General features: G+C 32.8%; 2 protein-coding genes and 1 long non-coding RNA gene across 15 annotated transcripts in view; 2 read left to right on the top strand and 1 right to left on the bottom strand.

Annotated features, from left to right (window-relative positions):
• Positions 1 to 616: 616 nt before the first annotated feature.
• Zasp66 (PDZ_signaling and DUF4749 domain-containing protein Zasp66) overlaps positions 617 to 24,395 on the top strand; it is a 59,618-nt gene continuing 35,839 nt past the window's right edge. For 2 of the 13 annotated variants that reach the window (XM_074114636.1, XM_074114615.1), the window contains exons 1-2: positions 12,362 to 12,699; positions 23,453 to 23,607. In XM_074114636.1, coding sequence (XP_073970737.1) covers positions 23,494 to 23,607 — 114 coding nt within the window. In that variant the 5' untranslated portion in view covers positions 12,362 to 12,699; positions 23,453 to 23,493. Of the gene's footprint in view, positions 636 to 12,356; positions 12,700 to 22,447; positions 22,695 to 23,452; positions 23,608 to 24,395 lie in introns of those variants that run through there. The other 11 variants (XM_074114659.1, XM_074114650.1, XM_074114582.1 and 8 more) reach the window with 10 other exon arrangements.
• LOC141447231 (uncharacterized) lies at positions 2,719 to 6,639 on the top strand. The gene is made up of 2 exons (XM_074114546.1): positions 2,719 to 4,450; positions 5,977 to 6,639. Exons 1-2 carry the CDS (start codon positions 2,954 to 2,956, stop codon positions 6,541 to 6,543), a joined length of 2,064 nt encoding a protein of 687 aa, XP_073970647.1. The 5' UTR covers positions 2,719 to 2,953; the 3' UTR covers positions 6,544 to 6,639.
• Positions 5,977 to 24,353, bottom strand: LOC141447281 (uncharacterized). Its single transcript, XR_012454243.1, has 3 exons — positions 24,137 to 24,353; positions 7,162 to 7,341; positions 5,977 to 6,678 (listed from the first exon to the last, which is right to left on the bottom strand). It is a non-coding gene; the product is annotated as an uncharacterized lncRNA (long non-coding RNA).

Raw genomic sequence — 24,395 nt, 5'->3', positions numbered from 1 at the left:
ACCTGAGAGAGAGATGGCCAGTCTACCTGTCCAAGTTAATAATACTACGGTAGACATACGGCTAATTCGTAGGTTAAAGTCATTAAAAATGTAAAAAGATAACTTTTTATAATGCTCCATATTAACTAAAACTGGAATATATTTAGCTTAAGTTTTATTTAATATAACTTTTAATTTGCGATAATCTTGTTCTACAGGCCACGAAACATTAAGCAAATTGCATGCTATCTAGCAGCAATTTATTAAACTAGTTTAACGTAGTTCTAAGTATTGCCGCTAGGTCGCATTAGTATGCACTTTTCTAAAATAAATCTTTTCTCGCGCCCTCTCTTTTTCTTTTGTTCATGAACGTTCTGAGATAGAAAGGTCGTCTAATAAATAACATAAAACAAGTTTTAATTCTTTAGGTTGGTCAGTTCAAATTAAATAAACTTCTACGTCAATATCTTCCAAATTTTAATTAAGACAAATGAAAATTTTGAAGTTTAGACTTCTTATAATGATGTGAGTACTTTAAAAGATAACTATTTTTTATAATGCTCCATATTTCATAATTGCTTCAAGAGTTCGTATGTAGCTGGTGCGGTGCTGACGAAGATACCTAAGGACTGCAGCATACCTACTGAATTGTTTTTGTAAGTTTTATAAGTCTAAAAAGTTTTTTCATATTATTCCTCAAATATACGAGTATGTCACATGTATTGTGCAGTACTAATTAACAAAATTAAAATATTTTGATGTATTGTTGAAATCAGTTATTACTTTCAGTATGGAAATTTGTGGTTTACATTAATCAGCTAATAATTTACAAACTATATCAAATAATTTTGTATGTACTATTTAGGTTTAGCTAATTATAAAACTAAAAGCGTTGTGAAGTAGGAAACAAGTTACAACTTTTTTTATAAAGTTCATGAATTTAAAACTGTTCCGTAGGACAGTTGTATAAGGGTTGATCGTCAAAAACTGCACAAAAAAGCGTACCTTTGAAAAACACCCAACTTTGATACTTTTTTTTCTCTTTTACTGTAAAAGATAAAATTCCCAAATATTTTCTTTAAAATAAAGGACAAATCCTCTTTTATAAGTGTAATTTTTTTGCAACAATGTAGATTAAATAGACTTCGAGAAAAACGCCGAAAATGAGCAAAAACGGCATTTTCAGATGTTTTTGTTTTTGTTCTTGTTGTTGTTACCTTTTTTGTAAACTACATAGCACCTAAACGCGTGAACCGATTTTCATGAATGAGGTGCCATTATATTGGAATCTTATTTAGATGTGCCTCATTACTAGTATTAACGACCTCTGTAGACTATGTGTTGAAATGAAATCCTAAAAAAATCTTCTTATCTATTTCTTAAAATAAAATATACTACACTAGATTCACCAACGTCACAATTTTTATTTAATTATATACAAAGATAATGTATTGTATTTTTCAAAAAAATATAACAAAAAATTATTAGATAAATAAAGGAAACTAAGCAACCCAAAGACCAGAACCGAGATGACTAAAGCTTATCGGGTACTGGTCAAGCTGGCTGTTTAAAACGCGCTGTTTGCCCTTCTTAGGTCTCCATTTGCAGGGTTTAAACTATTGTTTAGTATTTACTTGGATGGCGAAAATCACTTTTGTCTGACGCTCCGTCAGGACCACATCAATTAGTTGGTCGCTCTGCTAAGAGTCCTAAACGTCACTAGCACTAGAATAGTAATGCACAGTATGATCTTTGTGCTTGTTGCTGTGTCTTTTCTGTTGCCCTAAATTTTTAGCTTTATTCAGGCGTTTCTCATCACGTTTCAACATGCTATAATTGAATTCTCACTGAATTCAGAATTCCTAATATAATTGAATGCTACCTAAAAGTGTTTTCTTAACAAGAAAGAGATGCTCTAGCATGGTATAGATTGAGGTACTGAAAGAAAACGATGTTCAAAAGAACTGCAGTTGCCCTATGGTGGTGTTGAAAATGATAAATATACGTATTAGAATATCTGCACATTAAACAAAGGATATTGTAATGTAATATATTTACAAATTAAATATGGACCAGCTCACTAAGTGCTTTACACATTTTGGTACATATAACTCATCAGACTTTTTTAATAACACTGATCTGTTAAATAGCATCATAAATTTCTAATTTAACTAGCTTGATTTCAACATCAACATCTTGTTGCGAATTGGGGAACTTGAGTGCCTAGATGTCACCACTAAACTACGGCACATTTATTAACGAATAAGTGGGCGAATAAAAACCTCTGAGGAAAGAGAACCATGTGGCCACCAAGTATTCTCGGATTTTCACCACTAACGCTGTTTACATTTCATTTTGAACCTTTTCTTCCTCATAACCCCTGAGGCTGCAAGCAGAAAGATATTAAACAACATTCAGAGCAGAGTTTTTTTTTTTTTTTGGCGGCTAATTGTGATTGGATTCAACTTTTTTATTGTGTTTCTATCCTTCGGGGATTTATCTTAGACAGATTAAACACCAACAAAGATAATGCAACGAAGATTTGGAGCCTCGACCGTCATAATTAAGCTACACTGGTTAATCTTCTTAAAAATCGTACCTAACTCTTTATTCAGGACATACTAGTAGTATTAGATGTTTATACAGTCTCTTCTGTCTACAGTGTTGAATGAAACTACTGCACGAGTATTTTTTTTTACCTGATTAATTAAACATATGACGCATTTATCAAATTAATTTTTATTAGATGTTTTTACTATAAAATTATTTGATTAACCAAAATTTTCGTTTAGAATTTAAAACTAAAACTGTGATGTTCATGAGATTAAAGTAAATATTTCTAAACTGTCTTCATTGTGTTTAAAGGGCAAATAAAAATCTAGCACTTTTACGAATTTAATCAAACATATATTGTCCGCCAGTGTTGTAATATAATAAAACAATCTAAATGTAAGAGAATCTTAATTGCGAGAAGATGATTGAGAAAAATCAGGAACAACTGAAAAAATGGGGTAACTCATTAGAAAATAATGATGTATCCAAACTATGTCCAATATTAACTGCTGAAGAAAATTCACAGCAAAAGAACGATTACAATGTCCCACTTGAGAAAGAAAATATATTTCAATTGCCGGTTCCATGGCGCAAGAAGGACGACCATCCATATAAGGCTAGTATTCAACCTATAGGGCCTATCTCTTTTACACCCAATCCGGATTTTACCCAACCAAAACTACCCCCTTTTAGTGAAAATTATAAAAAAGAATGTGCATGTACTTGCCAATGTAAAACAATACCAAACACAATGGGCCAGATAGGTGGTAACCAACAGTGTTTAGGCTACACACATCCTTTAGGGCCTACAAGCAATATCACACAACCTTCACCACTTATACAGCCTAACTTATGGAAAGTAGATGAAGAAGAAACTATTTGTACTTGTCCAAAAGTACCTTTGCCATTAATCAAACCCGAAACTACAAGGCTTTTCGTAAAATGTGAATGCAATGAGTTAATGAAAAATTTAGCACCCACGAATTATAAATGTCCAAAACCGCCGACAGAAGTGAAAATGGCACAAATTCTGAGCAAAGAAGATATGAAAGACGGCTCTAAAGCACAAGAAAAAGAAGTGGGTAAATCAAGAGCACCAAAGAAACCTACTAAATCGAGTGAAAGAGTAAAGGCCAAAGAGGAAGTGTGTTGTTGTTGTGTAGAAAGTAAGAGCAAACAAGAAAGTGAAAAAAAGAAAGAGAAAATTAAAGCAGATGATAAAAGTGGTAAAGTAGAAACCAGAGGTGGTGATGACAAAGTAATGAAGAAACATAAAAAACCAGAAACAATCACAGTAAAAAAGAAAACAGACAGCAAAGACAAGAATATAAAGGGCGGCCAGAAAAAAAAAGAAAAAAAGAATGTAGAAAGCAAGAAAAAAGAAAAGGATAATAGTAATAGAAAAGACTCTTTACAGAAAAGTGGTTCAGTTACTAAAAAGGTCAGTTCAGATACCAAACTTGAATCTACTAAATCAAAAAGTAAAAATGTGAATAAATTAGTGGTTGACAAAAAACCTTCGTCAAGTAAACAAGAATCCCGTGATACTGCGTTGGTCGACGAGGATGAAAAAAGTAAAAATATTAAAAGTAAAAAGACTGAACGTGAAATTTCTAAACCTAAATTGTCTAAAAGTGAAAAGTCTGAACGTAAAAAGTATAAAAGTGATAAACAATCAAAGAAAAGCAAGAGTGAGAAGAAAGAATATATAGAAAAACCGTCATTAAAAAGGGACAGCTTAAAAAAGATTGACGAATTAGTAAATAAACAAGGAACAAACCTCATAGAAAGTGATTTTACAAAAGGAATGTATCCTGGAACGACAGTGGGTCATGCAACTTGTTGTTTACCTTTTATACGAGTACCAAGTAGAATGGGATGGTTATGGAACTTATGTGAGGGTGCTGGCCAAATAAAGGTAAACATATTAAATACATATAAATTTACAAGTTTTTCATTAAAATATTGGCAATTTAAAATATGTGCATGTAGAATGGAGATGGTTATAGAACGCATGTGAGGGTGCTGGCCGATATTAATGTATACATATTAATTTTGTTAGGTAAATTACCAACAGTTCTTAAAAAATGGATGTCAGAGAATCATTTTGTTGTACAGTGAGTTTCCATTCCTATCTCTTAAATATCGATTTCTTTGACAATCTGGGTATCAATTTTTATATTAAATTGAAGATTATAAATACTCTTTCAGACAAAAGTTTGCCAAATCCTAAATTTCAAGAAAATCCTTTAATTGAAACTGTGACCTAATCTTTTCTGGGTTTCCATAAATTTTCGCAAAAAGATCTTTAGAATTTCTTTAACCTAGATCTAGCATTACACTAGACGCTGGGTCTTTACTTTGCTATTTCAAGTTTTTTTGGGGGAATTAAAGGTATAAACCAGAGGCTTCAAAAAACCAGCAGTTGTATATACAGGGTGATCAATTTAAAACGCACCAATCGCTAATAACTTTTTAGGAAAGCGGAATTCCGAAAAAACCCACGAAGTAAACTATATGTTTTTTTTGTCTAGTTTTCAAATTGTTCACTCCCGATGCTGTAACTTCATTTATGGCGGAGTTACGGCCAAAAAACTGATCGGGGTTTCATAAAGACCACTGGTTTTGACAATGATTATGAAAACTACATAAAATATTGTGAAAAATGACGTTGAACGTGTTTCGATATCCCTAATATTTGTCGAGATATTTAAGATCAAATTTACAATTTTACCTATTTGCGATCGGTTTTCAATATTAATTTTCCACCAGAAATACACGTTTTGGAAAGTCTTCTGACTGCAAAAACTGTTATTTGTGACGCAAAAAACTAAAATAATAATAATTTAAGATTTTAATGAATGTAGTGTTATGTAATGGTTGAGGGAGAATCAGGATAAATTTGTTTTATCATCAAATAAAAGCTATCATCACATCATTTTAATGCACTTCGTATGAAAGACTTCTTGACCTATGATTAAGGTAAGAATATCTTGCCAGGGAGGAGCGGGTGTTGGTCTAGTGGTCAAGAGCATGGCTTTGTAAGTAGGAGATCCCCAGTTTGAATCCCGCTTGTGCAGACATCTGCAGTCATTTGGCAACTCCGCCAAAAATGAAGATACAGCATCGGAGTTGGAAAATTTGAAAACTGGACCAAAAAAAAAAAACAAAAACAAATTAGTTTACTTTGTAAAAGTTGGTGCGTTTTAAATGGATCACCCTGTATATATAAAGCAAGGTAAGATTTGTAAATTAAAACAGGGGATTTCATTTTTGTCAAGTTGCTTTTTGATGTCATCCGAGCAGTATTTTCAATGATATTACACCACCTACTGGCTTCCCTAGAGTCTTCCCAGCTAATGTGTGAGAAGAAATTAACGATTAATGAATGCTACCTGAAAATCTCATTTATCCCACACCTCACCATTACATGATTTATTTCAGCCAGATCTTGGTTGGAGGCCTGGTGCTATCAGAGCTAACACATTCGCAACTATGAAAGCGAGTAGAAATCTGAACACACAGAACAAGCAGTTTGAAGAGGAAGAAAGCCTTGATGAAGAAATGGAAGAAGAGGATGAAGCAGGAAATGATAATGAAGAAGATGAAGAAGATGATTCAGACCTGGATGAGGATGAAGATGATGAATCTGAAGAGGAAGGTGATGTAAAAAATAAACGAAAACGCGCTAAACCATTATCAAAAGAAGATGAACAAGAAGACGCTACAAAACCTACATTACATTTACATAAAACCAAAGGGCAATATTATATATCTATGTACACGCCAGAGGATAAGGAGAAGAAGAACGAAGATGAAGGGCGTGTATTAGTATCATTTAATCGTAAAACACTTGAACTTGGTAGTTCTGTCACAGGTAGTATGAGTGGACAGAGCAGTACCATCACTGAAGACTCTATGGAATTTGATTATACCACACCTTTTGCTCTGTACAAGCAATCTAAGCGGCCTGAAAAGAGCAATGCACAAACGCAGTGGAAAAAAATTTAATAATATGTTTCTACTTACTGGTCATTTATAGTAAAACATATTCATCACTTGTATGTTTTAAAATGTTTTTATTAAATAAATTTTGTTGCAATTCTTTTTTGTTTGATTATTGTTTCAAGTATTGGGGAAGAAATCCTGTAATAAAATAATTGTTAAAAACAATTTGTAAAAAATTAGAAAACCTATCTTGGAAAATGAATATAATATTTTATAATATTTATAATATTTGTTCAGTTCTTATGATTACCCTTAATAGTTTAAGCTAAACACTCGTAACTTAATAAGAATAGTCTCATTTCATTTGGGACCCAGAACTCGTTAAAATAAGTTTTCACAACAAAATCATCATCGTTCGTGTTCAAATTTTCGAAACTTGGTTTCGCAGCAAATATTCAAAGTTGAGATGAATGAAAAGATGAATTCTAATTGACGAAAACGTTCCAATATCTTTTAAAAAAAAGAAAAATGTATTTTTGTATGAGCATCTATGATTATAGAGTGAAAAGGTAATCAAAATATTGTTCTCATCAATTTCGTGTTGGATTTCACGGAAAGATATATAGGTATCACACCTACAAAAAAGTAATTTTAATTTCATATTTTATCTATTACACTCACATAGGAATCAATGCATATGCCCATGCTCATGAAGCTCCTGAATACTTGATTTAATGTAATAAATGTTACTCTAGAATTTATCTTTGAAGAACTGATTTCTTTAATCATGAAATTACATATCTCTATTGAGCCCTCAGTGCTATTTTGATTTTGTATGTGCTGCTACCTAAGCTACCGGGACTGAAACAAAAACAATTTAAGGCTTTTGAATGTCTAAAAAGTTAGAAATAATTATTTCTTTTACAATACCTCATACAATGGAAAAAAAAAATTAATTTAATAAGCTACTATCCTTTTAAACATAGTTTTGTGATAAACGTTCAATAGATTCCATCTAACTATGATCATGATTAAGCTAAATGTTTTAATTTTGTCTTTATTACAATTTTTTTATATTTATTTTATTATTTTTCTAAAAAAATAAAAAAACGTATTAGAGCCCAATTTTTCTTCCTTTTAGCTTAAGAAGGTTTCTATACTTTTCGCCCTGAATTTAGTATGAACTAATATGAGAAAAAAAAAACTTGCCCAACATTTATTCCAGAATAAAATATAATTAATTTAAGAAAAAGAGGATATGGTACCTAATTTCGGCTTCTTTAAACTGAAAAACTTCATTTATTAGAAGTTTATGATCATAACATTTAATAAAGTCTACAGGCTTCTGTTGCTCTACTCCAATTTCAGTTTCATATTTTTCCCAAATTTTATTTTCAATGATTATAACTGAGGGAGAAGTGCATGTCTCTGAAAATATACACTAAGTAAAAATTTACTTTGGTTTTTATGTAGATATTTAATCCTGAAGTAGACAGACACCTTTATCATACATCTTGTTAAAAAAATTACAACTCTAGTTACTGTAGTTCAAGCCCTGAAGTTGAACTAGTCCTGAGCGTCGAAAGCTCGGCTTAGCAAATAGTATTATTGCGAAAAATGGCGATCATTTATCTTTCAAATTTTAATAAAAAGTATTTTAAGCCAAAGGTTATTTTGAATGAATAATTTGTTTAATAGTAAGTTTATAAAAATTAGGTTTTTACCTTATACTAATTAATTGACTGAAACTGGCTATAATTTCTCTTTCTTTTCGGTACATAAAGTTTTTGTCCTTTATTAAAAATGAAACAAACGACTTTTAATAATAGTAATTTCTTAATTATTATCTTTTTATAAGGATTTAACATCTGAGGAGCTTAATATAATTATTTATCATAGTGTTTTCCCAATTATGTAATTTATTTTGTAAATATTATTAATAGCATTACTATTAAAGTTCAGGGCTGTAGTGGAATCATTTTGAACCAGTTATGTGTTAAGAGGACAATAGAAGGTGCCAAGTATTAGACATAAGACATCTTATGTTGCCAACATGTGCAAAACGCTAGAACGTTTAGCGAATAATATGTATAGTTATTATTTAGAAAAGCAAAGCAATGTATGTAATAATGATACGATAAATTTTGTATCGCAATTATTTTTAGCAAAGCATATATTTTTTTTTAATTTGAACTTTGGAATTCAAATCTTATATATTGATATTAATATTAATACCTATGTGCATAAAGATAAAATTAAATTCCATACAGGTTTGACAGAAAGGTCCAGCCAACGTGACCCAGAGGGCCTATTATGGCAACCACTAATTAGAGAATCTTTTCCAGCCCTTTTTGTTTAATTGGACTTAAGAGTCTGCTGAGAGGCAACTAACATGGATACTTCTCTTAAGTATCCCTTTTGCAATAAGTGCAGTGCTTTTCCAGAACCTACATAGGTATCCTCTGCGAGGCTGGGCTACTTAAATCTTGAGGGAAGGGATTAGCTGCTGACCCTTAGATTTTCTCTTCCTAGGAGCTTCTTACAGCTCACTGTCCGGTGATGGACAGTGTTGTCTGTAACGAGAGAACACTGTCCGGAGGCCGGCAGTGCACTGGAAAAAGCTCCGGGCGCCAATAACCGTAGCAACATTTCAACATAGGCGCCTTAAATCATCATTAAATCTTGCAGTATTGCAATACTTTAAATGCTCTCAGGTGTTTTATTTAGCTTTACCTGATTGAACACCACATACTATGTCATCATTTAGCTGATTAGTTTACCAAATTTTTAACGAAGTTTTCACTTCTCACTGCCTTGTAAGGAAACAGCCCACTTTTTTCTGTAATTTATCACTAGTTTTCTGTAATATATCTCTTTTTCATAAGGTACCATCTCAACATATTACCAACATCCACATCAAAAATTTGCCTCGCTACTAATACACTTTCGCATTTATTTGAGGGAGGAAATTAATTAATTTGTTTTCCTGTCTCTAAGTAGTTAATTCATTTTTACTTTCTGTTACTATATTAGATAAGGAAAGTATTGGATTGAGTCGAAAGTTTCAAAATTGAGTTCACTCCGAAAAAGTCCGTTTTGAGGTAATTACTCTTAATCCAAAATAGTAGTTTTATTTAGATATATACGTGTGTGGATAAGCGAGAGAGACTGTCTATCTTTCAGTCCATCTTTGAAGTGATCAACATAACTAAATAAAAAAGTAAATCACTGTTCACATGTTGATATTTAATTTGTGTTCCAATAACGGACCAGACAATTAACTTTTGCTAGAGAAAGGATTAAATCGGTGTTAACATACTAGATTCCTTCGCGAAGATTTTAGTTTCAACTCCAGCTTCCGATCATAAGATTTCCTCCTAGCTTCTCAAACGCCGGAGGGTCCTATTCTTTGTAATTGAAATTCGCTTTATGTTTGGTTTTTAATAGTTTCGGTGTACGTAGGGTAGTTTAATAGAGTAAGATTTGGAACGAATTCGTGCGACAATAATGTGAATGTGCCTTAATAGTTTAGATTGAAATGGCTGTATCTATTATTAAAACTGTCCGGTAGGACAGTTCGTAGGAAAATGATGTGCAGTAAGTGTACAAGTTGAACTTGTTTGGCATTAAATTGATTTATTTCATTCAAGTAGAAGTAAGATAATATCCTGTTTGGAATAAATAAAATGAATAATCAGTTTAGTTAAATGTTTTTGTCAGTCTAAATTGTTCTAGGTTTGTACGGCACTTCAAATAGCAATAGTAAATGATTAGAAAACTGGTATTGTTATGATAAGAAGAATGACAAGTAAATATAACTAGATTATGGCTGCAATCATATCTAACGTTGTCTCTTGCGAATTAGATTTGGCAGTGATAATTTTTAATTGCGTAGTTACACTAACTATATTTACTCTTTCAGAGTGCAACAGGTAGGTTGATAGTGGAACACTTGGTGAACGAGTTATTCTTTATATTTAACGATTCTTATTATTTATGAATAATAAATACTCTCGGTGATGAGAATAGTATTGTATTTGCCAAATTTTCAAAAACGTGTTTTCACCAGACACATCAGTTTTGAAGTTCTCTCTGACCAAAAAAAAAAAAAAGTGTACTTTGGAAAAAAATTGGTGTAGTCCACAAAAATTGCAGGAGAATTATATTTAACATTTAGGTTTGTTTATACTGTGGCAGGGGTCGGCAACCTATTTTAAGTAGAGAGCCATTTCTCCTTACTTAATTTTAATATTATTCTTTTCAGTTTGTAACCTATCAAATTTAAAATTCTTTTTGAAAAGATATCTTTAATTTAAAAAATGAAAATTTTATTTGTTTCAATAAAATTAAAATATACAATTTATTTTGGAGAGACTGAAGAGCCACACAATTTTGACGGCTCGCATTAGCCGACCCCTGTACTAGGAGAAACGACTATAACGGTATTCAACTTAGCAATCTCATTTAGGGATTTTACACTTTTTTTTAAAAAAAAAGTCCAAACGATTTTCTTTTTAAATTTTACACACCTATAACTTCGTGTAGACTATTTTTTCCAGAACGATTCTATTTTGGGCACTTCTAGAAGAAGAATGTTGGTAGGCTTCCTCTAAAGTATTATTTAGGTACAATTTAAGACCCTGTTTCTTAAATATTAAAAAAGAGGTATCATTGTGACTAAATTACCGAGTTTGAAGGATTTTCAATAACCCAAAATACCATTTTTCTTTTGAAAATGTGGTTAGGTCTGCTTTGCTAGATAATATCTTTGATTTTATACGTAGTTAAGCATGTTTAATGTATCCCTGACCAGTTTTGGACTTTCATTCAATATCAGAGGTAAACTAATCAGTTTGGTGTACAGGTTTCGATTTTAATTTCGCTACCGTCTTACTTTACACTTGCTGTCTCATCCATTTGAGCTATAAGTTTACGGCCATCTATTAGTAGCAACAGTAAGGTGCAACGAAAGTGCATAAGGCGGGCAGTGTACTGAAAGAAGTCTCCATGCGCCATTGACCTCGATATTGACGCGCCTTAAATAAAAAATATCGTTACAAAAGTATTTGCAGTACTCTTTGGCGGCTCCTGCTCAAATCCCGCGCTAATTAAACTAACGTTGCTCCAGTCACTCACACAGAATTTAATTCTTTTCTTGTAAGGCTCAACCAATTTGGGGATCTCTGCATTCTTTGGCAAGTGCCTGCTACATTATGCAGTTTCCCAGTTTCAAGAGCTACTCAACGCAACAACGTAGAGCCCTACATTTGCCCCCCTGTCTTTTCCACTTCCAGAACATAGTCCCCCGTCAGCATCTTTAAGTGATTTATTTCGGTTCGAAGATAATAGATGTACTCATGTTAATTCGACATCTATTCACCCAATCAATGCTTAATCGATTTATTTTCAAAATTGATGATTAGGATATTGCTCCAGCTGAGTAACTAATATGCCAACGATTCCTGGCTAAAAGAAGAATTTAAACAGATTTTTGCAAACATGAAGACTTAAAATTATTTCAAAATAACATCCAACTATTGTTTAAAATGGGCAATCAAAAGCGATTCAATAGTCAGTGACCTTTTTCACGGATGCAGCAATCTTGCTATTGGGTCTGCTAAAAGCTACAAGGATTAAGAGTAGAATTCATATCTATTTTTAATTTGTCATCAATGTTTCAGATTTGCCAGTTCATTTATTTTTAGATGGATGATGGGAAGGTAAAAGTGTGATAATTTGCTTGCTAATAAATGTGTTACTAACTGTTGACCCATTGTAGAGATGAACAATATCCCCTCTATGAGGGTCTAGGTACGGTCAGCTGGTGCAGTGGGAGGGGGAGCACTATTTCTGTCGACCCAGGTCTGGACTTGCGAAATACTGTCCGTTCTGAAAAGATTATGAATTTAATGGGGTTTTCCTAATTAAAAAAAAAAAAATTAGGCATATTATTAACCAATTTTAAGTAACAATTGATGAAATTTAGTCTATTTGGATCGGATGTACTATAATTATTGGAGGGATGGTTTAATGTTACTTGTTTATTTATAGAGGGTAGTAGAACGAATGTAGGACCTGACGGTTAGACCACTACGTGATTGGCCAGTTTTGTTTCTCAGTGCTTAGTGTGGACTCTTCTTGGACCCAAGGTGCATTGCAACAAACAACCATAAATTCGACTTGAATATATTTTTTTCTATACTATACAATCTTCATTCAGTCAGTATTTCTTTGAATAAGAAACCATACAATTTTTATAATGCTTTGTTTCCTACAAAATTATGTTACTTGTGTGCTACTTACTACATTAACTGCTTGTTCTAATGTAATATTAATAATTGATTGTCTTATCTTTTCCAATCAGCACTGACAAAATGCATTGGAAAACCAGAAAATAACCGCTTGACACTTTCCAAACTAACCTTTTACTGTTCATCAATACTATCATAAAGCGATCTTGTCACTTTCATAATTACTCGAATTTGAGCTGCAAATATTCTTATCTCACTATTATTAAGAGAACTTCTACAACTTGAAATGTTTCTCCTACAAAGCTAATATGTCTTGTGGTACTGGGTTCGATTCCCGCCGGTCTTAGGCCTTGGATTTTATTTAATATTTAATAAAAGAAATTTGTAGTAAAAAATGTATGCTATCAGCCTCCGTCCGCGACACCTAATCGGTAGATAGACGTAAAGCCTGCCTGAAAAAATAGTCATTACTTTACTTTAGTTTACTTTTATTTCTCAAAAGTTTTAATTCTGGCAGACCTAGGCAGTTTAATGGTTGCAGACATTTTAACGTAATATGTTTTAGTTATATACCTAGTGTTATGAATTTAATGGGGTTTAATAAGAACAGTTTTTACACAGAACACGTGTATTAGAGATGAGCAGAAGAACACACATAGCAAACGCATACAAGAACAATAAGACCGCCAACAACAGCCAACATAACAACAATATTTTTCTTAACACCCTCTCTCAATGAGATGTAGTTACTTAATGACTACAATAAGAAACATCGAATTGAATACTAATAATACAACATCCACATAAACTAAAATAATTAACAAGATATTAAATGTTAAAAAAAAATCAATTAGTGAGCAGAGAGTTTCTAAGAGTTTCAAATTTTTCGGCTCCTAGAGCTTTGGTAAATAGATCAGCTATATTTTCTTTTGAACAAACATAGTCAATTTTAATAACATTATTTAGGCACAGATGTTTGATGAAATGAAATTTTATTTCTATGTGTTTGCCACGTTTGGTATTTGAAAATGTATTTGCTAAAGATATCGCACTAGCGTTATCTATTTTAAGAACTGCTTTCATTTCATCAGGCTCTTGTCCTTTCTCATTAAACACATCTTTAACAGATTTTAACACTTTTTCACATATCACCTCACTGCTTGCTCTTTTCACTTGACTCAAATCACTTAACACACCACGAAGATTCACTAACTCTTGAGCAGCGAACCCTGCCGCGATGTATTCAGCCTCCATTGTTGATTGAGCAACACATCTCTGCTTCTTTGAGTACCATGCGATAGGGTTTCCAGCATGAAAGCATATGAATCCACTGACACTTCTTCTAGAGTCATTTTGATCAGCTCCCCAATCAGCATCACTCATACCTTCTAAGCCTCCTGTAGGTGTTGAGATTGTCCTACACACCTCCATGCCAAACTCTTTTGTCAAACGATCTATCATTTTAGTTTGAGACAAGTGTAAACCATTTCTAACATGATTAATTTCCATTCCTAAAAACGATTTAGGACAACCTAAGTTTTTTGTATTAAAATTCTTCTGTAGATCTTTCAATAATGAATTCACATTCTCCTCCGTCCCAGCCAGTATCGCATCATCAACGAAAAGAACTAAGTATATATTATCTTTATAGTAAAGACAATAATCATAATCAGATCGTGTAAATCCAAGATTTTTCATTACGGATGAAAATTTATTGTTCCAACATTTTGGAGCGGAGCGGAGACCATATAGAGATCTATTAAGAATGAGAGTATTTTCTTGACATTTTAAACCTTTAGGTGTTTTAATATAGACCTCTGTATCTAAATCTCCATTCAGGAAGGCGGTGGGTACATCAATTTGAGTCAAAATCCAGCTATACTGGACTGCTACTGATAACAAGAGTCGAACAGTTGGGATCCTACATACTGGTGCGTAGGAGAATTCCCATTCTTCTTGAGGAACTTGAAATCCACGAGCCACAAGTCTCGCCTTCTTGGTTCCATCTTCTTTGATTTTAAACACCCAACGTGTTTCAATAGCTTTCATTCCTTCAGGTAATTTTCCGGGGGTCCAAGTTCCAAGTTTCTCGTGAGACTCTAATTCTGAATGTATTGCACTTTTCCATTCTTCTGATTCCATGGCCTCTTCAAACGTTTTTGGTTCTTCATTAGTTGACAATAGAAAACAGTAAGCTGTGTACAGCTCATAGTCATCCAGATATCCAGGTTTTTTCTTTTTCCTGTTTGTAGTAACTATTTCATCTTCTGCATTTTTATCCATAGAACCCATTTGTAAGTCATTCTGCACTACTTGTTCACCCTCTTCATTAATCTTTATTACTGGATTATTTTCTACCCCTTGAATTGGAACGATAGTGTCTTGTCCATTTTCCTTGACCATATTATTATCTTTGTATACCATGATTGACTCATCAAATTTGACATCTCTTGACTTTATTATTTTCCTTTCCTTTGGTAACCACAATCTGTAGCCACCTCCACAGTAACCGACCATTACCGCACGAACTGCTCGGGGTTCCAATTTCCCAGGCTTAGGTGTCACAGTATGCCATGCTCTACATCCGAATATTTTCAATTTGGACAGATCATTTCGCCCATTCCACAGATCCGAGGGAGTTTTACCTCTAGGCAAAACTGAAGTTGGTGACCTATTTGTTTCATAAACAGTACATTTTAGTGCCTCTCCCCACAAATATTTGGGAACCCCAGAATCAATTAATTTAGTTCTTAATTTTGAGAGTAGAACCCCATTCATTCTCTCACATCTGCCATTCATTTGAGGAGAATGACTTATAGTATATTCCATTCGAATGCCATTTCTTTCCACAAAGTTTAAAAAATACTTCGATTTCGCTTCCCCACCATTGTCTAATCTTATGCGCCAGACGCTTAAACCGAACTGAGTTTTTATTTCTTTAATGTATGATATCAAGTTTCTAGCTGCTTCGCTCTTATTTTTCAGCAATTTAACAACTACAAAGTGGGAATAATCATCTAATATTACCTGGAAATATTTTTCGCCATTGAGTGTACTCGGTGTGATGGGACCAACTAAATCGCTTGAAATAAGACTTCCTATTTCTGTTGCACGCTTTTTGTTCTCATAAAAGGGTTGCCTCTTTGCCTTGCCTTCTATACAAGATTCGCATAATTTGTGCGGAGTAGGTAAATTCAATTGTGTTAGCCCATCAATTGAGATGTGCCCCATTCTTTTATGCCAAAGATCTCCTTCATTGGCAGCAACAAAGCACTCTTCATTAAATTTATCCGCTTCAAAAAGGAAAAGACCATTTTTGGGCTTGAAGAAGAGTACAGGTTTATTTTTAATGAAAACAGTTGTACCTGATTTATCAGTGACTATTTTCGCCCCACGGCTAGCAATTTTTGAAGAAGACAAAAGATTGTGCTTCATACCAGGAACGATTAATGCTTCGATAACGAATTTTTGTCCCTGGCAATAAAGGCTCAACTTCCCTTTTTCATTTGCTGTCAATAGCTGGCCATCCGCTTGAACTATTTTTACTGTATTTTCTAATTCTGTAATGTTTTTCATGAAACGTTTTAACTCTCCTCTGACAAAATGATTTGAAGCGCCGCTGTCATAGATAAAAGATTTTTCTTCGAAGATCATGCCTGAATTACAACTTTCAGTTGTAAATAAATCAACTTCACTCTCACTTTGAGCATGATTTGCATGGCTATCCCTTTCTGTAAATTTTCTTCCTTGACTCTGCCGTGAAGGAAAATTGCTACCTCGGGTCCTTCTGGCTCTGTGGTATGATTGGTACCCTCTACTGTTTGATCCACGTCCTCTTGTTTGGTTGCTTCCCTGGACCATTTTTGGACAGTTCGCCTGGAAGTGTGAACTATCCCCACATCTAAAACAGCCATTATTTTGAGCTTTAAGGCCTGTCTCAGAAATATCTTGAGACTTAATTTTTAGTTCATGATCCAACAGACGTGCCTTCACAAAATCCATTTTTATTTTTTCAACAGTTTCCAAAGCAGTGACCACAGTATCATAATCTTCTGGAAGTGAAAGAAGCAAATGACATATTTTATCACTTTCGTTCAGCGTGGAACCTAAATCACTCAGTTCTCTGATAATTTTATCAAAATTAAGAAAATGGTCTTCCAAATTTTCAAACCTCTCACTTTTTAAGTTTACTAGCTTCCTCCATAAGGTTAGTTTAGAAAAAGAACTAGACCTCGCAAATACATCTTTTAAAGCTTGAAGCATTTCTTTTGATGTTTTAGAATCTTGAATAATGTCAAGATGTTTATCGGAAATACCTTGAATTATGATGGCTTTTGCTTTTGCATCGTTAATGAGAAAAATTTTCTTTGCTACTGCATCAGTTGGAGGGTCACTTTCTAAAACGTCAACTAACTGTTCTTTTTCAAGAATTGCATTCATTCTAAATTTCCAGTTCGTGAAATTATTCGCTGAGAGTATAGGCACAGGCAAAGTAAGCACTGACATTTTTATAACCTGCACTATTTGAAATTATTAAATTAATCACGTAAACCGTAACACTAATATACATTTTAATTTAGAATAACTGGGCCCATAACCTGTTATGAATTTAATGGGGTTTAATAAGAACAGTTTTTACACAGAACACGTGTATTAGAGATGAGCAGAAGAACACACATAGCAAACGCATACAAGAACAATAAGACCGCCAACAACAGCCAACATAACAACAATATTTTTCTTAACACCTAGTCCATTCTTAAAATAATTAAAAATACTTCCTCTGAAACTAATTTAATCATCTGAATTGACCTTGATAAACGTTTATAAATAAAAATTATATTTTTATTTACTTATGTGAACTTTTTTCCGTTAAAAAATATTGAATTTAAATAAATTAACACATTGAATTTAACCGTTTCTTGATAAATTGAGAAATTAGTACCATAACTCACTTCCACATATCTCAAACTTAAAATAAAATTCGGCCAGAGAAAATAATATGTGCCAATAATAAAAGAGTTTTGAGCCAAGATTGGTGTACCATTAATAGGAAACTAATATTTCATTATTATTGACTTTATCAGTTCAACGAGTAAACACTTTGTTTGAATGTTACAAAATCCATTTCATTACGATTTGAAATGATCTTCTAATAGAGCATTTTAAATAATTTTTTAAAATAATATTCGGTAAAAAATAAATCTAACTTCTCTATCATATTTAGTATTTGAGTTATTAGACTAACAAATATGATACTATTTTTCTGATTCCTAATCTGTTATTAATAATTAGTTCTGCAGTGCTTACAAGCAATTCAAGTCTTGATAGTTTTTTACATCCAATTAATCGTGAGGCACATTTCCAAAGTTTATATTTAGTTCCTAATATTATTCAAAAACAACTTTCTCTTTTCCCTTATTTACATACAATATTCTTTAGAAATATTTTATTATTGATTTTCATTAACCATAACAAATGAAGTTTTCGAATAATTTTTACCGAATGCTTGCTAACTTTTTAATTTCTGCTCGTATGTTTTGTTTTCTATTCATTTAATCATTAAGATTTGTTAATGCTGCAAATGAAACCCTACAAGATGTTGAATTTGTTTTCAAAAGTATCAAATTTTACTAAGAAAAAATTTACATCCTTTCAAACTCCAATGGAACACAGTTTGACAGGATTAGTTGCGGCAAGAAAAGTAGTTTATCAAATTTATCATTGAATCCTTTTTATTAGATAAACATTTATTTCCTAGGGATTAGTAACATTTTAGGGGGATTAGAATAGTTTTGCCTTAAATCATAAATAGTGAGGTAAGGAAATATACGTATAAGGTCTCTTCTTCAGTGCTAAAACAGGTAATGCAGGAAGCAAATATTCAGCGGAGCGGCACAATATTTAATGGGTCTTTTCAGGTTATGACAATCGCATTCGAGGCGGATATTATTAGGAGGCCATTTAAAGGAAAAGATGGGAGTATTTCTTGGGCTGTTGAAGACAGCCGAGAAAGTAGGATTGTACTTCAATGAAAGTAACACCAAACGCTTACGTGCAGCAAGAACTGTCCAACGATGAAATACTACTGAGGGAGTACTAAATATATAACAGGTAGATGCTTTCATCCATTTGATATTGCTAGCTACAAGGAATAATAAGGTATCCCAGAAAATTAAAAGGTGAGTAATACAGGGAAATAGGTGATAATGAAATTAAGATGACAGCTGAGGAATAAGCTGGCCCGCAAAAATACTAAAGCTGTCGTCTAAAAGATCAAACCTGTACTCAGCTACAGTTTAGAAACAAGGATGGTCTCCAAGGTGAAGGAGACTTCTGGCTTTGCAAAGGGTGTACTACATAGATGCAAAGAACGAACGAGGAATTGCAGCATCTCTTACATCAAAAAAGCTGGTATAACAATGTTGGCAAAACTTTGATCACAGATATGAGGGTCATGTAGACTCAGACAGAGGTTTCCTCTGAAGAGAAATTGTGCCAGAAATCTGGGAAAGTCTGAACTACGAAAAACAGGTAGTGTACTGAAGACGCCAGAAGTACTATATTAGAAGTGTGTAACTGTACACGCTGTGATCAGTCACTCACCGTCACAATGCTAAGTAAACCAAAGTGCAATAAAGCGGAAAGAAATTTCGCATATAATGCTCACCGGTTGTGTTTTCTTTTGTATTTTGGAGCATCCTACTGGAATCGTAAACATCCCTAAACACTTGCCAGAAGAGAGAATAGAATAACTTTTCGTTTAATTATAAATGAAAGGAAAGGCAAAAAAAGTTAATTAAATGATCAAAGCTCACGAAACAAAGCCTTGGCTAATGGAAACCTTAGAAGTGAAAATCAATCTTTTCACAAATTTGCTTTTACTTTTTTAATCAATCATTAATCATTAATAAACTTAACTACACTGCGCAATCTTCCACTCCTTATTTTCATACCCCTGGCACCTTTAAAATTACTTCATTAATTAACATCAATACATGATTAGAAGTTCAAGGAAAATAGATTTGATCAATACGAGTTCTCAGAAATTGGAGATAAAGAAAATTTCTCAGCATTGCAAACAGCCGACAAGTTCATAATACAGATCCAATGTTCGTTACAATCTTTATTAATCTACTCTATTGTTCACTACTTGTTCATTAGCTCGAACAATATACTTCTACAGTTAAGCCAGTTCTGAGATGTCACAGATCGCTTGTTTTATAATCAGTCGATTTCTTTAATAACGTTTAAAGAATAAAAAGTTGTATAGCCCAATAAGAGGTAATAAACCAATATAAATTTACATTGATAGAAATATATAAATAACATTCAAGGAATAAAAATATAATGAGTTCAAGGGAGGTTGGATACACATTTTCCATTGTCGAATGTGAACGGTAGAGCTCTTATGGTACGAAATCTAATGCAAAAGATTGAGTAATTTATTTAGCTTAGCCTCAATGATTTACATATATAAAATTTTGAAAATCACTAATATTTTTCAAAAACCTGGGAACGAATAAGGAACATAAGTGGAATATATGTACACTGGGCCAAAAAAGTCTGTGAACACTAACCTAAATTTTATTACTTTTATTATTATCTTATTAGAAACTTCTTTTATTTTCAAATGAAATATACTATTCGATAGACAGAAACCAGAGTTTTTCATTTTATATTCAATCTTTTATTTTTGTTCAGCAGGAATATCACAATTAAATGTTTAACAAAACAACACCCCAAACGAATGCAAAAAAAGTCTGTGAACAGCTGTATAAATATGTAAAAACATTAAGATAACAAACAGAAAAACGATTGAATAAAGTTTCAAAGTTCTCTATTGTATTGTAGAAACCACTACAGTCAGTTTTGTGAATAAATAATCTAATTAGTACATATTTAACCACTAATATGGAAGTTCCCAGACCAATTCGAGAACTTATTGTGACGTTGCGAAATGAAAGAAAAAGTATTCGAGAAATAGGGAAGATAGTTCAAAAAAACCCTTCAACGGTGCATAATATAATTAAAAAGTACGGAAATGTGATTAGTAGGCCACGCAGTGGACGGCCACCAAAACTTAATTCCTTTCATAAACTGCAAATTCTGAAGTCTGTTCGAGAAGAACCCAGGACAAGCGCTCAAAAAATCAGTCAAGAATTATCAAGTGGTTATGTGTAAGCGTAACACCACAGACAATTAGAAATAAATTACATGAATACGATTATTGCGGTCGAGTCCCGAGGAAAAAACCTTTAATCAATAAAATAAATAGTAACCGCCGATTGGATTTCGCGAAAGAATATGTTTCTAAGCTTTCTAGTTTCTGGGAAACCGTAATCTTTTCAGATGAGTCGAAATTCAATGTATGTGGGTCTGATTGACGACAAAAAGTGTGGCGAAAAAGAAATGAAGCTATGAAAATGAAAAATATGAAGCCTACTTTTAAGCATGGGGGAGGCAACATTCTGGTGTGGGGTGCATGAGTGCTAAAGGAGTGGGCAAGTTAGATCTAATTAATGGTATGATGGACCAATATGTGTATGTGGATATATTAAGACGCAATTTAAAAGAAAATTCAAAAAAATTAGGGTTGGAGGGAACGTTTGTCTTCCAACAAGACAATGACCCGAAACATACCGCACTAAAAACTCGGGAATGGCTTTTAAATAATACACTCTGGCGCCTAAACACCCCTCCACAATTGCCAGACTTTAACCCAATAGAACATTTGTGGGATGAAATCAGCCGCGAAATAAATAAACGAGGAATAAGAAACCGTGAACAACTAAAAAACGCTATTTTAGAAGAGTGGGATAAAATTCCAACATTGACGACCACAAAATTATTAGGATCGATGAAAGCTCGCTTGTTGGAAGTGATTAGGAACATAGGAGGTCCTACAAGTTTTTAAAATTTATAATTCACGTACAATGTGTAAGAATGATTTATTTCTGCAAAGTGTTCACAGACTTTTTTTGCATTCGTTTGGGGTGTTGTTTTGTTAAACATTTAATTGTGATATTCCTGTTGAACAAAAATAAAAGATTGAATATAAAATGAAAAATTCTGGTTTCTCTCTATCGAATAGTATATTTCATTTGAAAATAAAAGAAGTTTCTAATAAGATAATAATAAAAGTAATAAAATTTAGGTTAGTGTTCACAGACTTTTTTGGCCCAGTGTATGTATGTATAGAAGAATGCTTACGATCTTGGTCGAAGCTAAATGTTAGTTAATAGCCAAACAATAAATTTTCAATTATTATTAAGTTCTCTAATTTAAGGCGTGTAAACATCAGAGGTCATTGTGCCAGTAGACATTTTTAGTTCACTGCCTATTTCCGGGCAGTAAAATTATTGTAACTTCATTATTACTCTTTTTAACCCTGGTTAAACGGATAGAAGAGAACGCAGCAAATTGCTTTTCTATTTTGGAATAATAACTTAAAATGATCAGCGATCTGTTAGATCACCCGAGACTAATACAAAAAACTTTTAAAGAGAATAAATATGTTTAATATTTTGATGTTCAAATAATAATAGTATTTGTAAATTAAACAACATTCTAGTAACCTTCAATTCGCAGAGAAGGCAACGGGCGTCAATTACAGCTGTAGAAGGTATGCGCGTTAAATGTAAACAAGAAAGTTATCAGCTGTTCCAAATATTGATACGCTTATTATATAAAAAGTAATTTTATTTAGAATTATACTTTCAAATATTTCCTTTCTTTTGATGTAGTTGGATCGGCAATGATGAACTAACTACATTTATAGCTCGCTGGAGTTCTGGCTTCGAATCTGCTTTTAGAGCCTCACAAATATATCTCTGAATATGGACGAAAATCATATTACCGGTCAGACACAAAGAGGGCAATCGAAGTATGACAAATAAAGTGATAACAATTTACTGTTTCGTCTACGAAATTCAATTCATGCCAAGCTTTAATTTCAAAATGGTATTTCCATCTTTCTGTTTCTAAGTGATTTTGTTTCTGAAAATTATTCTGCAAGGTGATACGGAAACATCAGCAAAGATTAGTTCTCTTATCTAATTGATTGATCAATTTCTAATGATGGATGATGAATGGATTTTATTTTTATTGTTGTATAATTTATTTTTGATCTTGTGGTTTTAATTTTTTTATTCTTAACAACTTGACTCATTGCTCATTTCTTCATTCAATCATCCTGTAAGTGTAGAAGTTACTTAATACCTGAAGAACGCAAACTTATGACACTTCATAATTAATTAGTTATCCAAGAGTTATAAGCTTGTTTGAAAGTTTTACATTAGTTGGTTGACCACTTGAAAAAGTAGAATATTATATTAAAACTTCAGAATAATATTGTTCTAGTTTTATTTATTTGATGCTGTTTAGTTCGACAGTAATTATAACATATTCTGACTAATAATATCTTAATTTCAAAAACTTTGAGCATTGTGTTGAAAATTTTTTTCTTGTAAATTAAAATCAAAAAAGCGAATGAAAAAAAATGGCATTTTTTCAAAGCCACCTTAGGCTACAAGTTTTTTTTTTTTTTTGGACGGAATATTATACTAACCAGCCTTTCTCAATTAATTTTTAGTCGTATTTCGGTAATATGAATCAGCGTAATGTAGAATATATTTAAATCTATTTGTATATGAGAGAATGTATATGCGGGTGAATTTAGAGTTTGAGTCATGCCTTAAGCTGTATGTTTATTGTTGCAGATAGAAAATTATTAAGGGCACATTACACTAGGTGAGTTGTGATGCCAGCTCGCCAAGGGTACTCGGTGACATTACATCGGGACGGCGCCAGCCAACCCTGGGGTATTAGACTGGTTGGTGGTTGCGATCTTGACAAGCCAATTGTCATAACTAGGGTAAGTAGTATTAAATTATTTTTAGTTTTAGCAATTCTCTGTAAATATTATTATTATTATTTAAGTCGCGTCAACAACTGAGCTCGTTGGCCTTCTGAAGGCATTTGAGCGCGGAACCTTCGTACATTGCACTGCCTGCAACGTTTCCTTGTAGGCAACACTGTCCGACACTGAACATTGTGCTGTAAGAGACACTTACAAGAGATATTATTATTATTATATTACAGGGAACAACGTCTGAGGTCAATGGAGGCCTGTATTATCATAAATGCACTATCTCTCTTATTATCTCAAAACAGACTTTTCCTTAATTTGGAAACAAGATTAGAGAAACTCAATGGGGAGCTGGTTTTGAATTCTAAACCTCCGACTTATGAAAACACTTTGCTACCTAACCTTCTTAGCAGTTCCATTGAATCCGCCTTTTAAGATTATCCTTTATTTTCAAAAAAATGTTTTATTGGTAATAGCCTCAAGAAGCCTTTTTTTGTGAAAGCCAAATTTTAGTATATAACTACGTTTCAATTACCTTTGATATCCTTCATCAGATGCTTCTTCAATCATTGTTGCACTCACTCCAAATACTCTGTAAAAATCATTCTCTCCTTTTCAAAATGCTCGTTTGCGGTTAAAAATCTAAAATCTGCACTAAGAAATTTTTATTTTTATGATTGGAAATTGAAAGTAAATAGAAACAGATGCATCTCTCTGACTTAGATATACTACGTAGTTCTTTCATGTATTTAAGAAATGTTTACACAAAACCGTATATTTTGTAAGCATTACTA

The sequence above is a fragment of the Rhodnius prolixus genome, unplaced genomic scaffold (assembly GCF_049639745.1).
Source record: "Rhodnius prolixus isolate KJV_2025 unplaced genomic scaffold, Rpr scaffold_1, whole genome shotgun sequence".
NCBI classification, from domain to species: Eukaryota; Metazoa; Arthropoda; class Insecta; order Hemiptera; family Reduviidae; genus Rhodnius; species Rhodnius prolixus.
This window is presented reverse-complemented; position numbering and strand designations above follow the sequence as displayed.

Bases quoted from the DNA above. Each gene is read 5' to 3' on its own strand.
- LOC141447231 (XM_074114546.1), top strand. From the start codon at position 2,954: ATGATTGAGAAAAATCAGGAACAACTGAAAAAATGGGGTAACTCATTA. The intron at 4,451-5,976 runs GTAAACATATTA...GATTTATTTCAG, and splicing joins AGGGTGCTGGCCAAATAAAG to CCAGATCTTGGTTGGAGGCC.